Source organism: Pan troglodytes, chromosome 1, assembly GCF_028858775.2.
Source record: "Pan troglodytes isolate AG18354 chromosome 1, NHGRI_mPanTro3-v2.0_pri, whole genome shotgun sequence".
Classification (NCBI taxonomy): Eukaryota; Metazoa; Chordata; class Mammalia; order Primates; family Hominidae; genus Pan; species Pan troglodytes.
In genome coordinates this window covers 137886596-137901790 of record NC_072398.2, presented here as the reverse complement: position 1 = coordinate 137901790, position 15195 = coordinate 137886596, and the positions used below count along the sequence as shown (strand labels likewise).

Sequence of the window (15195 nt, the reverse complement as noted above, 5' to 3'; positions counted from 1 at the left end):
TATTTTTGCTGACTTAAGTATATGTCTATCTACTTGTTTATTGATTGTCTCCCCCACTGAAAATGTAAGCTCTGTGTGGAGAGGGTATGGTCATTTCGCTTATTTCTATATTTCTAGTGCCTGGTATATAGTAGATGCTGAATGAATATTTATGAATGTATCAAGTGGCTAAATAAATTATATACAGTAAACACAACTGTAGTTTTAAATGCTAGATTTCATCAGGCTGTGCTGGCCAAAATTTCACTTTTAGCATATTACTTTTAGCACCCAAGAAGTTAAAGATTCAGTAAAGGTAACTGAGAAGTAATCAGTGAAATAGAAGAGAAATTAGGAGAGTATAATATTTCACAATGTATTTCAAGGAGGGTGAGATCAATGGTGTCCAGTGTTGCTAAGTAAAGTGAAGATTGATTATTGACTATCATATTTGGTAATGTCGAGGCTTTTATGACCCTCATAAGACTGGCTTTAGCGTAACAATGGGAATGAAAGCCTGTTGTAGAGTGGGTTTAGCATAGAATGGAAAGAGAGGAAATAGAAACATCAAGAATAGACAACTCTTTGGATAAAGAGTAAAGCAGAGAAGTGAGGGAGATGTGATGTCAAGGGAGAGTTTTTTGTTTTGCTTTTTAACATAAGAGAGAAAACAGCTGTTGGATATTGATAGGAATGATCCAGTAGACAGGGAAACAGCCATTCAAGACAGAGCAGAAGGAGTAAAATCCTTAAGGTAGGCTTAAGAAATGGGATACAGGAGAGCAGTAGAGGAGTTGGTCTTGGATAAAAGAAGGGGCAGTTCATCCACTGTGGTGGGAAGGCAGGCAGAATATGGGAGCACAGAAACACATGGAATGGAAGGTTTGGTAGTGGGAGAGAAATTTCTTTATCAATTGCTTTTCTTTTCTTTTTTTTTTTGAGATGGAGTCTGGCTCTGTTGCCCAGGCTGGAGTGCAGTGGCACAATCTTGGCTCACTGCAAGCTCCGCCTCCCAGGTTCACGCCATTCTCCTGCCTCAGCCTCCCGAGTAGCTGGGACTACAGGCGCCCGCCACCACGCCCAGCTAATTTTTTGTATTTTTAGTAGAGACGGGGATTTCACTGTGTTAGCCAGGATGGTCTCGATCTCCTGACCTCGTGATCTGCCTGCCTCTGCCTCCCAAAGTGCTGGGATTACAGGCGTGAGCCATCGTGCCCGGCCGATTGCTTTTATTTTCTTAGTGAAATAAGAAGCAGGGTTTTTAGTTAAGGCACAGTAAGATATTGGATATTTAAGAACAGGGAAGGTATGTGAAATGGTTACTTACTTTGGAGAGTAGGAAAGCATAAACAGACTAGCAAAGTCTAGTAGAATTGCCAGCCAGATAGTTCTGTCATGTGGAACAACCGTGCAAGATACAGGACATCTGGCATCATTTGTTTCTGCCTGTTGTATATCAGCAGCAGCATGTCCCTTTCTCCCCTATCACAGTGACAAACAAAAAGTACCATCACAAATTTCTAGAATGTTCTGTAGAGGATGGTACTGCACCCTTTAAGAACCTCTGCTCTACTCCAGTGACCCTTGCAGTCATAGATATGCAAGACTCTCTTTTTGGTAAAAATCGCACCTAATTTATGCAGGATAAATTTGATAAGTACAGTGACAGACTGTGATCATAACAATACATAGCCTTTACTGTATGTCAAGCAAATCCTTTACATAAATTAACTCATTTAATCCTTATAACAACCCCCTGATAGGTACTATTATCTGAATAGTACCAAATAATAGTACCTAATAGTTCTACTGTAGTGGGTACTATTATTATCCTTATGATATGAGGAAACTGAGTCCCTGCTCTTAACCACTATATATAATCTTTACATAATTGTATTGGTATTTTCTTCAGTATGTCTAATTACATAGTTTGGTCTTGCAGTTGCTTAGCCAATTAAGGATTAAGAGTAGGAGTTAGCCAGGCACGGTGGCTCACGCCTGTAATCCCAGCACTTTGGGAGGCTGAGGCAGGTGGATCACGAGGTCAGGAGTTCAAGACCAGCCTGGCCAAGAGGGCAAAACCCCATCTCTACTAAAAACACAAAAATTAGCTGGGCATGGTGGTGCACACCTGTAATCCCAGCTGCTCAGGAGGCTGAGGCGGAGAATTGCTTGAACCCGGGAGGCAGAGGTTGCAGTGAGCTGAGACTGCGCCACAGCACTCCAGCCTGGGTGACAGAGCGAGACTCCATCTCTAAATAAATAAATAAATAGTAGGAGTTAAAAGTTACTACATAACAGATAGAATAATTTCTTACTCTGTAGGTTTTTGCAATATATATTTGAATTTTTCAAGTCATTTCACCTATTCAATTATCATTGAAGATCAATGCCAAATTAAAATATTCAAAATACTGGCCGGGCAAGGTGCCTCACACCTTTAATCCCAACACTTTGGGAGGCCAAGCAGGAGGATTACTTGAGACTAGGATTTCAAGGACAGCCTGGGCAACATAGCAAGACCCGATCTCTACAGAAAAATAAAATGAAAAACTAGCTGGGCATGGTGGCGCACATCTGTAGTCCTAGCTACTTGGAAGCTGAGGTGGGAGGATTGCTTGAGCCCGGTTCGAGGCTGCAGTGAGCTATTATCATGCAATGCAGCAAGAACCCATCTCTAAACAAAACAAACAAACGTTGTAGCCTATTGTTAAGCTTAAAGATTGGATTCTTAAAATCCTATCAAAGTTATATTCTGTACAAACATAGTTTTCTTGATTGTCAATGATACTCTACTGAGTTTTAAATGCATTGACCACTGTCAATACTCATAACTTTAAGCTCACATGGAACTCTTATAGCGCATGAGCCTCAGTTGCATTACCTGTGGTAGTGACCACCTCATAGTCATTTATATGTATGTTGCATTAATAAATATATACTACTCTGTAAAATTTAATGAAAGAGATGTATTTTTATTTTTTTGAGGCAGAGTCTTGTGCTGTCACCCAGGCTGGAGTGTAGTGGCACGAGAGCTCACTGCAACCTCCGCTTCCCGGGTTCAAGCAATTCTCATACCTCAGCCACCTAAGTAGCTGGGATTACAGGCATGTGTCACCATGCCCGGCTAATTTTTGCATTTTTTAGTAGAGATGGGGTTTCACTATGTTGGCCAAGCTGGTCTCAAACTCCTGGCCCCAAGTGATCTACCCACCTTGGCCTCCCAAAGTGCTGAGATGACAGGCGTGAGCCACCGCACCTGGCCTGAAAGAGACATTTTAAATTGGGATGTAGAGCCATGATCTGTAGCCTAGTTCAGGTCCTCACCTTATTTCACCTGCCACTTAAGTATGACATTGCATTGGTCTCCTATTTAAAAGCAGGATTTTAAAACTCTTTTAAACCAAATAAATTATTATTTAAATAAAGAAATCCAGTATGTCAAATAGATTCAAAGGTAGTTTATCTGATTGGGGGTAGGATATGTCTGACCTTTACCCAGTTACTTAAATCTACTCATGGCTGCTCATGCAAAAGTTCCAGAGCAGCCCTGGATTAATCATTAAGGAAAATAAGCAGGAGCATAGGGGACTAAGGGGAATGCCACAGAGTTGTTTGCCCTAGCTATCATCCTCTTAATTCGTTCACTGCCACACTTGACTTTAGTAGAATTTTTAGTAACTGTCTTTATCTGCCAGTTCAAATTTAATCTGCACTATTAAAAAATCATTTTCTGTGGTATGATGAGTGACAAAAGTTTAAAAGTTTGATTTGAAAGTGTCATCAGGTATTACATTTGTTTCTTTACACATGGTGTGTTTCAAAACCAGCTACCTGGGTCTGGATAGCATTTGACTCATCAGCTGATTCGTCTAAAGGACTCTTAAGCAATTTTTTAAAGCAGTGGTAGGGCCAGGAGGCGCCATTGTTGGGCTGTGCAGAGGGTATCAGCTGGCCTAAATCCAGCTCTGCTTCAGAAAGTGCAGTTTTAAAGTCCACTGGTACAATGAAAAGAATGTGGAAACCGATACATGAGAAGTGTTTAATAAGTGTTAGCTCCCTTGTGTTGCAGCCCAAATACTATTTTCCTAATGGTTAAGTACGTTGGCACTTCCATTGAGAGTAAAGCCTCTTAACACTGCAGTATTCTGCTTTCAGACTAACAAAAGCTTCAGAACTCAAAAAATTACACCTGTACACAATTTAGAACACAATATCAGCAAGTTCAGAGACTTCATATTAACTCCTATTCTAATCCTGTTTTGGATTAGAGCAGTGGAAGTGTTGTGAATACTGATTAATTAGCTAATTCACCATTTATTAGGAATTTATAAAAAGTTATTACTTCTATTTCTCTTATTTGTAAGTAGTTTTCAAGATATGGTACATATATCATGCAGTAAGATGAAAAATAAGAAATTAGGAAATTAGCTATAGGGAAAACAAAGATGAAAAAAAATGTTAAACCAGGAGTACAGGTAATACCTAGAGACATGATAATATTTTCAAATTCACACCCTCAGTAAAGATGAAGGTATGACAAGAAAATTTGGCCCATATTTTTTTAAATCCCCTGGGCCTTTTTCCTCTATTTTTCTACTTTATGTTAAACTGCTTTTATATGCAAATAATTGTCTTTTGTCTCTTTCTGCTCTTTTTTTCTTCTTTTAATCTTCCTTTTTCATTGACTTTTTTCATGTAGCTATTCATCATCCTTGTTTATTGTGCTCTGAAACTATAACGTGACACTGATGCCTAAATGTTATTTTTATGTTCCTTTTTTCGAGTTTTAAAATTAGTTTAACCCCATATTCACACCCACCTCATCAAGCCAGAATTATTTGCTTTTATTTTTTATTTTATTTATTTTATTTTTTTGAGATGGAGTTACCCTCTTGTCTCCCAGGCTGGAGTGCAGTGGTGCGATCTCGGCTCCCTGCAACCTCCCCCTCCAAGGTTCAAGTGATTCTCCTGCCTTAGCCTCCTGACTAGCTGGGATTACAGACGCTCGCCACCACACCCAGCTAATTTTTGTATGTTTTAGTAGAGACAGGGTTTCACCATGTTGGCCGGGCTGGTCTCAAACTCCTGACCTCAGGTGATCCATGCACCTCGGCCTCCCAAAGTGCTGGGATTACAGGCAATGAGCCACTGCACCCGGCCTGCATTTTATATTCATGTGGTTCATTATTGACTTTTTATGATTCATATTTTTCAGTAGACTAAATATTTCTCACTCTCGCTTTAAATTATACTCCTGTTATTATGGTAGACTTTTAATGCTAAATCAGTTTAGGAATATTTCAAATATTAATCTATTATTTTGCATTATCCTAGGGAGAAAATGTGTAATTCAAAGAAGATACTGATGTGTTGAAAAAATGGAATTTTTGGTACTGTGCTGTTTACTTATTATATGTAGCTCATACTTCATAGAAGCTGTTATTTTGCTTTTGAATAAATTTTATATTTCAATATTTTAAAAGAAAGCCCTTCTAAAACTTAATTATATTTTTAAAGAAAATTTATTATTTTATTTATTGTTTTTTGGCTTAAACTTGCTGCTTTCTTTTGCTTTTTATATATGCATAAGTACATTGAGGAATGCAAATTTTTTTTTTTTTAATGAAAGGCCTCACATATTTATTACTGAACCCAGCCAACCAACGCGTTCATAACAGATGCAGAGAGAAAAAATATATTCCCAACAAAACATGTCAAACTCTCCAGATAGTGGTGACATTTTCAGCCTGATATGGTAACATGATTGTGACCTTCAGACAGCATAAATATGTGTGCCATCTCATGTGCAATTCCTTATAGACCCAGCTTGGTTCTTCTCCATTGTCTCCTTTTGGTTTTATTTTATTAATAAAATCCTGATTTTATTACCAGTTTTCATCTGAATCCACTGGGGAATGGGACAATTTTGCTTTTGTTTCTTGGCCAGCAATCACTTAATCCTGAAAGTCTTGTGAGAAGACATGGCAAGAAGCAGAGTCAAGCACACACCATGATGGCAGAGAAAGGAAAAGAGGCGAGGAATGTCATTTCTTAATCAGACTATTATTTGCTAATTTTTCTAGTATTACTTAATTTTTAAAATTAGTATAAATTTGTAAGTCATTCTGCCACAGGTTTATAATTGTACTAATAATGGCTGACTTTCATTGAGTCAGTTTACTGTTTATCAGTGACTATTCTAGGCAGTTGTATTAGTCTGTTCTCATGCTGCCAATAAAGACATACCCCAGACTGGCTGGGCGCGGTGGCTTACGCCTGTAATCCTTGCACTTTGGGAGGCCGAGGCAGGCGGATCATGAGGTCAGGAGATCGAGACCATCCTGGCTAACATGGTGAAACCCTGTCTCTACTAAAAATACAAAAAAATTAGCCAGGTGTGGTGGCAGGCACATGTAGTCCCAGCTACTTGGGAGGCTGAGGCAGGAGAGTGGCATGAACCCGGGAGGCGGAGCTTGCAGTGAGCCAAGATCGCACCACTGCACTCTAGTCTGGGCAACAGAGCGAGACTCAAAAAAAAAAAAAAAAGACATACCTCAGACTGGGTAATTTATAGAGAAAAGAGGTTTTTTGGTTTTGAGATGGAGTTTGCTTTTGTCACCCAGATTGGAGTACAGTGGCACCATCTTGGCTCACTGCAACCTCCGCCTCCTGGGTTCAAGCGATTCTCCTGCCTCAGCTTCCTGACTAGCTGGGATTACAAGTGCCCATCGCCATGCCTGGCTAATATTTTGTATTTTTTAGTAGAGACGGGGTTTCACCATGTTGGCCTGGCTGGTCTTGAACTCCTGACCTCAGGTGATCTACCCACCTCGGCCTCCCAAAGTGTCAGGATTACAGGCTTGAGCCACTGTGCCTGGCCAGAAAAGAGGTTTAATAGACTCACAGTTCCACATGGCTGGGAGGCCTCACAATCAATCATAGCAGAAGGCAAAGGAGGAGCAAAGTCAAGTTTTGCACAGCAGCAGGTAAGAGAGAGCATATGTGGGGGAACACCCCTTTATAAAACCTCAGATCTCATGAGACTCATTGACTATCACAAGAACAGCATGGGAAAGACCCACCCTCATGATTCATATTTTTTGAGGATTTAAAGGAAAAGATGGCCATAATGAGTGAATAGATGGGGAGGAATCTTAGACAAATACAAATCAATGAGTGGTACAAGGTAGAAACTTAGGGAGTCCCAATATTTTACAGGCAGGCAGAAAAGAAAATTGAGAATGGATGTTTAGAGGTAAAATAACCAAATGGAAATTCTAGAACCAAAAAGTATAGTAGCTGAACATTTAAAACTCCCAATATTGGCTTAACAGCAGATTGGAGGTGACAGAAAAGTCAGTTGACTTGAAAGCAGATAAATAGTAAATTTCCACTCTGAAGAACAAAGAGAAATATGATTGAATAAATATAAAAAGAGCATCTAAGACCTGTAAGACAGTATTAAGAGAAGAAAGGGAAAATGGGGCAGGAAAAAGTTCTTATAGTTATGGCTGAAAATATCACAAATGTGGTGAAAAGATGACAACCTATAGATTTTCTAAGCTCAGCAAGCCCTAAGCAGGATAAAAAAAAAAAAAAATCCTGCTTAGTAATATAATAGTGAAAATTCTGTAAACCAAACACAGACATACCTTAAAAACAGAGACAGAAAAATCCTCATGTAGGGGAACAGTGATCCAAAAGAAGGCAGATTTGCCATGAGAAAGAGTGAGACACACTTTTAAAAGGAAAACTGTATTAGTCTGTTCCCACACTGCTATAAAGAACTACGTGAGACTGGGTAATTTATAAAGAAAAGAGGTTTAATTGACTCACAGTTCCACAGGCTATACAGGAGGCGTGGCTCAGGAAGCCTTGGGAAACAAAATCGTGGTGGAAGGTGAATGGGAAGCCAGCATGTCTTACATGGCAGGAGCAGAAGGAAGAGAGAGCAAAGGGGGAAGTGCTACACACTCTTAAACAACCAGATCTTGTGAGAACTCTATCATGAGGCAGCACTAGGGGGATGGTACTAAACCATTAAAAACCACTTCCATGATCCAATTACCTCCCACCAAGCCCCACCTCCAATACTCAGGTTCACAATTCAACATGAGATTTGGGTGGAGACACAAAGCCAAACAATATCATTCCAACCATGTCCCCTCCCACATCTCATGTCCTTCTCACACAAAAGTTCAATCATCCATTCTCAACAGCCCCCTAAGTCTTAACTCATTTCAGCATTAACTCAAAAATCCATAGTCCAAAGTCTCATCTGAGACAAGGCAAGTTCCTTCCACCTATGATCTTGTAAAATAAAAAACAAGTTAGTTACTTCAAAGATACAATGGGGGTACAGACATTGGGTAAATGCTCCCATTCCAAAAGGGAAAAATTGGCCAAAAACAAAGGGGCTACAGGCCCCATGATCCAATCACCTTCCACCAGGCTCCACCTCCAACACTTGGGATCACAATTCAATATGAGATTTGGGTGGGACACAGAAGCAAACCATATCAACAATATAATGAAAGTTAAAAGTATGGACAAAGATACCAGAGAAACAAGCATAAAAAATGCTTCAGGGCTATATTAATATCTGACAAAGTAGATGTCAAAAAATGAGTTTTGCCAGAGATTAAAAAAGGATGTTTCGTAATGGTAAAAGGATCCATTTAATAGGAAGACATACTCCTAAATGTGTATACACCAAATAACAGACTTCAGACACATGAACTGAAATCTAACTGAACTAAAGGGACAAATATATCCACATAGTGGGATAGTTTAACCTTCAGTTTTCAGTAATTAAAAGAATAAGAGACCAAAAAAAAATCAGCAAGGATATAGAAGTTATGAATAATATCAAACTGACTTGACTTAACTGACATTTAAAGAATACTATAGAGCCACACGTGGTGGCTCATGCCTTTAATTCCAGCAATTTGGGAGGCCAAGGTGGGAGGACTGCTTGAGCCCAGAAGTTTGAGACCAACCTGGGCAACATGGCAAAACCCTGTCTCTACCAAAACAAACAAAAAAATCAACCAGACATGGTGGTGTGTGCTATAGTCCTAGCTATTCAGGAGGCTGAGGTGGGAGGATTGCTTGATGCTTGAGCCCAGGAGGCAGAGGTTGCAGTGAGCAGAGATCACACCACTGCACTCCAGCCTGGGCAACAGAGCGAGACTATATATATATATATATAATACATGTATATAAAATACATATTATATATAATTATATATATAAAATATTTTATAGATTAAATTATTTTTTACATATAATATATATAAATTATATAAAATATAAATTAATTTTATATATATTATATATAAAATTATTATATATAAAATACATATTGTAGGCCGGGAATGATGGCTCACACCTGTAATCCCAACACTTTGGGAGGCTGAGGCAGGAGGATTGCTTGAGCCCAGCAGTTCAAGACTGGCAAGAACAACATAGTGAGACCCCATCGCTACAAAAAAATTTAGAAACTAGCTGCACATGGTGATGTGTGGCTGTGGTCCCAGCTACTCAGGAGGCTGAGGTAGGAGAATCTCTTGAGCCTGAGAGTTCAAGGCTGCAGTGAACCATGATCACTCTACTGCACTTCAAGCTGGGCAACAGAACAAGACCCCATCTCAACAACAACAACAAAAAGCAGATTGCTATTAAATATGAGGGTCATCAGTGCATACAGACTGCCTAAATTAAAAAGCCTGACAAAAGCTACAAATCAACAGTTTTAAAATATTGGACATGAAGCAACAAAAGACAGTGATTTCTGAGAGATGGTTGAGCCCTTTATTTCCCCCATCTTATTACCTGGAGTAAGTTTCTAGGCTGTGACCTTGAGTTGAAGAGACAGAGCTAGGAATCTGGGGAGGCTAAGAAGGCTAGAATTCACAGGGCACAGTAATAAAGAGGAGAGAGCTACACAGAGAACTCTGGAAATTAAAGGATCTCCCTCAAATTTTCAGATGAGAAATCATCAGTGACTATATGTGAGGAAACTACACAAGGCAAGGGAAAGAACCACTTGAATAATTGGAACAATCCTCAGAGCTCAGAAAGCTCTGAGAATAGATTTGTTTCCATGACTAGGAGTGAGAAAATCTCATCATTTTCAGGGCATCAGGTAGAATTCTCAAGAATGGTGCCTCAATAATGGGGAAATAAACTCTAGACTAAATGCCTCTTGGGTACTAGTTTAGAGTCATTTAAAGCAAAACCTGAAAGGATAAAACTGTTTCCAAATAACCATGCCCAAGAACAAAAGCTCAAGAATATTTATAGGAATAAACTATTTATCTAATAATGTAAAATTCAGAATGTGTTTAATCAAAAGTTACCAGGTCCAGGAATGGTGGTACACAGCTGTAGTCCCAGCTATTCAGAAAGCTGAGGCAGGAGGATCACTTGAGCCCAGGAGTTCAAAGCTGTAGTGTGCTATGATCACACCTATGAATAGGCACTGCACTCCAGCCTGGGCAACATAGCAAGACCCCATCTCTTAAAAAATTATCAGGAATGGAAAGAAGCAGGAAAATATGACCCAATAATGATAAAAAGCAATGTAAACCAACCAGAAAAGACATAGATGATCAAATTAGTAGTCAAGGCCACTAAATTATTACAACTCTATTCCATATGTTCAAGAAGCTAGAAGAAACACTGAACATGTTGAGTAGAGACATGGAAAACATAAAAAAGAAATACAAACAACTTTGGGAGATTAAAACAACAATATTTGTGATGAAAAATAAATTGGATGAGATGAACAGGAGATTATATATTGTAGAGGAAAGATTAATGAACATGAATACAAAACTAGAAACTATCAAAATGAAACAAATAAAAAATTGTAGAAAAAAAAGTGAGCATAGCATCAACCAGCTGCAGGAAATCTTCAAGTGACATAATATACTTCTAATTGAAGTCCCTACAAAACAAAAGGTAGAGGGGAGGGGACAAGGGGAAACAAAAATTCTTAAAAAATGTTTTCAAACCTCTTGAATACTATATTAGAAACTATAGTGTGTAGTGTGTTGTGGGGTTTATAATCTATGTAAAGTAAATCTATTCCAATAACAGCATATAGGGACTGTGAGGAGGGAAATGGAAGTATACTGTTTTTGTTTTTTGTTTTGTTTTGAGATGGAGTCTCGCTCTGTCGCCAGGCTGGAGTAAAGTGGCGCAATCTCGGCTCACTGCAATCTCCACCTGCTGGGTTCAAGTGATTCTCCTCCCTCAGCCTCCTGAGTAGCTAGGACTATGCGCGCCACCATGCCCAGCTAATTTTGTTATTTTTAGTAGAGATGGGGTTTCACCATGTTGGCCAGGATGGTCTCAATCTCCTGACCTTGTGATCCACCCGCCTCGGCCCCACAAAGTGCTGGGATTACAGGCGTGAGCCACCACACCTGCCCAGAAGCATACTATTTTAAGGCTATTTTAAAGCTCTTATATCTTATCTCAGGTATAAGAGTGAAATATCACCTGAAAGTAGACTGTGATAAGTTAATGCTCTATATTATAAGCCCTAAAGTAACTATTAAAATAACACAACAAAAAGTTATAGTGAATAAACCCAAAAAGAAAATAAAATGGAATCACAAAAAATAATTTTTCCAAAAGAAGACAGAAAAAGAGGGAAAAGGGAGCAAGGAATAACTGGGACAAATAGAAAACAAATAGCAAATGGTAGATTAAAGACAACCAAATCAATAATCATATTAAATGTAAATGGCATAACCATCTTCATTAAAAGAGATCATCGGGTTGTATCAAAAAATAAGACTCAGCTATCTGACACCTACAAGAAACAATACTACCTACAAGAAGTACAAGACAGAAATAGATGAAAAGGATTGAAAAATATTATATGCTAACACTGATCAAAATAAAGGTGGGGCTGAGCATAGTGGCTCACACCTGTAGTCCCAACATCTTAGGAGATCGAGGCAGGCAGATCACTTGAGATCAAGAGTTCGAGACCAGCCTGGCCAACATGGTGAAACCCTGTCTCTACTAAAAATACAAAAACTTAGCTGGGCGTGGTGGTGTATGCCTGTAATCCCAGCTACTTGGGAGGCTGAGGCAGAACAATCAGCTGAATCCATGAAGTGGAGGTTGCAGTGAGCTAAGATCACACCACTGCACTCCAGCCTGGGTGACAGAGCAAGATTCCACGTCAAAAACAAAAACAAAAAAAAAACAAACAAACCCAAAAAATAAAATAAGTAAGTAAATAAATAAAGGTGGAGTGACTATATTAACACCAAAGGTCTTTCCAGGACAAGTATCACCAGAGATAAAGAGGGTAATTTCATAAGGGCAAAGAGGTCAAGTGATCCAGAAGACACCAATCCTAAGTGTATAAGTAACTAATAACAGATCTTCAAAATACGTGATATAAAAGCTAATAGAACTGCAAGGAAAAATAGACAAATCCAGAATTAAAGTTAGATATTTCAATACCCCTTTCTCAATAACTTATAGAAAAAGTATCCTGAAAAATAATAAGATATAGAAGAGAGGAACAACAACATAAAACAATTGAACCTGACATTTGTAGAACACCTCACCCAACAACAGCAGAAGATATATTTTTAAACTATGCAGGAAACATTTACCAGGATAGACCATGTTCTAGGACATAAAACAAGTCTGAGTAAATTTAAAAGGATCTAAGACATACCAAGTATGTTCTCTGAACACAATATTGAGTTAAATTATAAACATAGAGCAGAAGGCGGTATCTGGGAAAACCTTAATTTTTGGAAATTAAGTAACACACATCTAGGCAGGTGCAGTGGCTCATGCCTGTAATCTCAGCACTTTCAGAGGCTAAGGCAGGAGGATCACTTGAGGCCAGGAGTTTGAGACCAGCCTGTGCAACACAGTGTGACCCCCATCTCTACAAAAGTAATAAAGTTTACCCAGGCACGGTGGTGTGTGCCTGTCACATCAGCGGCTTAGGAGGCTGAGGTGGGAGGATCGCTTGAATCTGGAGTTCGAGGCTGCAGTGAGTTTTGATTGTGCCACTGCATTCCAGTCAGGATGAAAAAGCAATACCTTTTCTCTAAAAGACGTTTAAGTTAACAAGAACTTCAGTACAAAAATCCACAAAAAAGCTTCACCAGAGCATCCGTCTCCACCAGGACAATGTTCCTGCTCATTCCTGTCATCAAACAAGAGCAATTTTGTGAGTTTCTATGGGAAAGCATTATGCATCCACCTTACAGTCCTGATTTGGCTCCTTCTGACTTCTTTGTGTTTCCTAATCTTTAAAAAAAATCTATAAAGAGCACCCATTTCTCTTCAGTTAATAATGTAGAAAAGACTGTATTGACATGATTAAATTCTCAGGACCCTCAGTTCTTTAAGGAGAAACTAAATGGCAGGGATCGTTGTGTACAAAAAAGTCTTGAATTTAATGGAACTTATGTTGAGAATTAAAAGTTTTATATTTTATATTTTATAATTCCATTTTTCATAATAATTGGAGACCTCCTCATATCAGAGAAGAGGAAAGGTCTCAATGACTTCAGCTTCTACCTTAGGAAAGTAGAAAATAAAGAATAAACTGCTTCCCAAAGGAAGCACAAGAAAGGAAATGTTAAAGGTCATAGTGAATTTTAATGAAATAGAAAACAAAAACAATAAAGAATAAGGCACATCAAGATAGCCATATAAAAGCCTCCACCAATCATCTTTCCTTCAGGAACATCAAGTATAATGACTGTCTACAAAAAAAAGAAAAAAGAAAAAATCTTTGTACAAACCAGAAAGCAGGTGAGCACTCCCAATACCTGGTTTTTAACTTCATACTGCTGAAAGAGGCACTGAAGAGGGTGGGAAAGATAGTCTTGTATTGCTGATGCCACTCCTCTCCCATCCCCAGGCAGAGGCTGCATGGCACAGGGAGAATCTGTGCTCTTGGGGGAGAGAAGGCGAATGCAGTGATTCTGGGGCTTTGCATTGGAACTCAGTGATGCCAGCACCAGACAGAATTCAGCCAATGCCCACAAAGGGAGTATTTAGCCCTAACCAGATGGGAATCACCCATCCCAGCAGTTGGAAGCTGAGTGATATGGTTTGGCTGTGTCCCCAACCAAATTTCATTTTGAATTGTAGTTCCCATAATCCCCATGTGTCATGGGAGGGACCCGGTGGGAGGTAATTGAATCGGGACGGTTACCCCATGCTGCTGTCCTCGTGATAGTGAGTTCTTACCAGATCTGATGGTTTTATAAGGGGCTTTTCCATCTTTGCTTGACATTTCTCCTTCCTGCCATGTGAAGAAGGATGTGTTTCCTTCCCCTTCCACCATGATTGTAAGTTTCCTGAGGCCTTCCCAGCCATGCTGAACTGTGAGTCAATTAAACTTCTTTCCTTTATAAATTACCCAATCTCGGGCATGTCTTTATTAGCAGCATGAGAACAGACTAATACAGTAAAATTGGTACCAGTAGAATGGGGCACAGCTATAAGGATACCTGAAAATGTGGAAGTGACTTTGGAACTGGGTAACAGGCAGAGGTTGAAACAGTTTGGAGGGCTCAGAAGAAGACGGGAAAATGCAAGGAAGTTTGGAACTTCCTAGAGACTTGGAGGGCTCAGAAGACAGGATGATGTGGAAAAGTTTGTAACTTCATAGAGATTTGTTGAATAGTTTTGACCAAAATGCTAATAATGATGTGGACAATGAAGTCCAGGCTGAGGTGGCCTCAGATGGAGATAAGGAACTTATTTGGAACTGGAGCAAAGGTCACTCTTGCTATGCTTCAGCAAAGAGACTGATGGCATTTTGCCCCTGCCCTAGAGATCTGTGGAACTTTAAACTTGAGGGAGATGATTTAGGGTATCTGGTGGAAGAAATTTCTAAGTGGTAAAGCATTCAAGAGGAAGCAGAGCATAAAAGTTTGGAAAATTTGCAGCCTGACCTTGAGGTAGAAAAGAAAAACCCATTTTCTGGGGAAAGATTCAAGCCTGCTGCAGAAATTTGCATAAGTAACAAGGAGCTGAATGTTAATCAACAATACAATGGGGAAAATGTCTCCAGGGCATGTCAGAGACCTTCCCATCACAGGTCCAGAGGCCTAGGAAGAAAAAATGGTTTTGTGGGCTAAGCCCAGGGGCCCCCTGCTCTGTGCAGCCTAGAGGCTTGGTGCCCTGCCTCCCAGCTGCTCCAGTATGGCT

At 39.4% G+C, this 15195-nt stretch overlaps 1 protein-coding gene and 1 pseudogene across 26 annotated transcripts in view; one reads left to right on the top strand and one right to left on the bottom strand.

Annotated features, from left to right (window-relative positions):
• CCDC18 (coiled-coil domain containing 18) overlaps positions 1 to 5873 on the top strand; it is a 98509-nt gene extending 92636 nt beyond the window's left edge. For 21 of the 26 annotated variants that reach the window (XM_063816688.1, XM_063816662.1, XM_063816652.1 and 18 more), the window contains one exon: positions 5612 to 5873. In XM_063816688.1, the coding sequence (XP_063672758.1) occupies positions 5612 to 5632 (21 nt within the window). In that variant the 3' untranslated portion in view covers positions 5633 to 5873. Of the gene's footprint in view, positions 1 to 5316 lie in introns of all 26 variants that reach the window. The other 5 variants (XM_054667892.2, XM_054667917.2, XM_054667904.2 and 2 more) reach the window with 1 other exon arrangement.
• LOC134810736 (large ribosomal subunit protein eL39-like) lies at positions 5797 to 6033 on the bottom strand (annotated as a pseudogene).
• Between the last annotated feature and the right edge of the window lie 9162 nt (positions 6034 to 15195).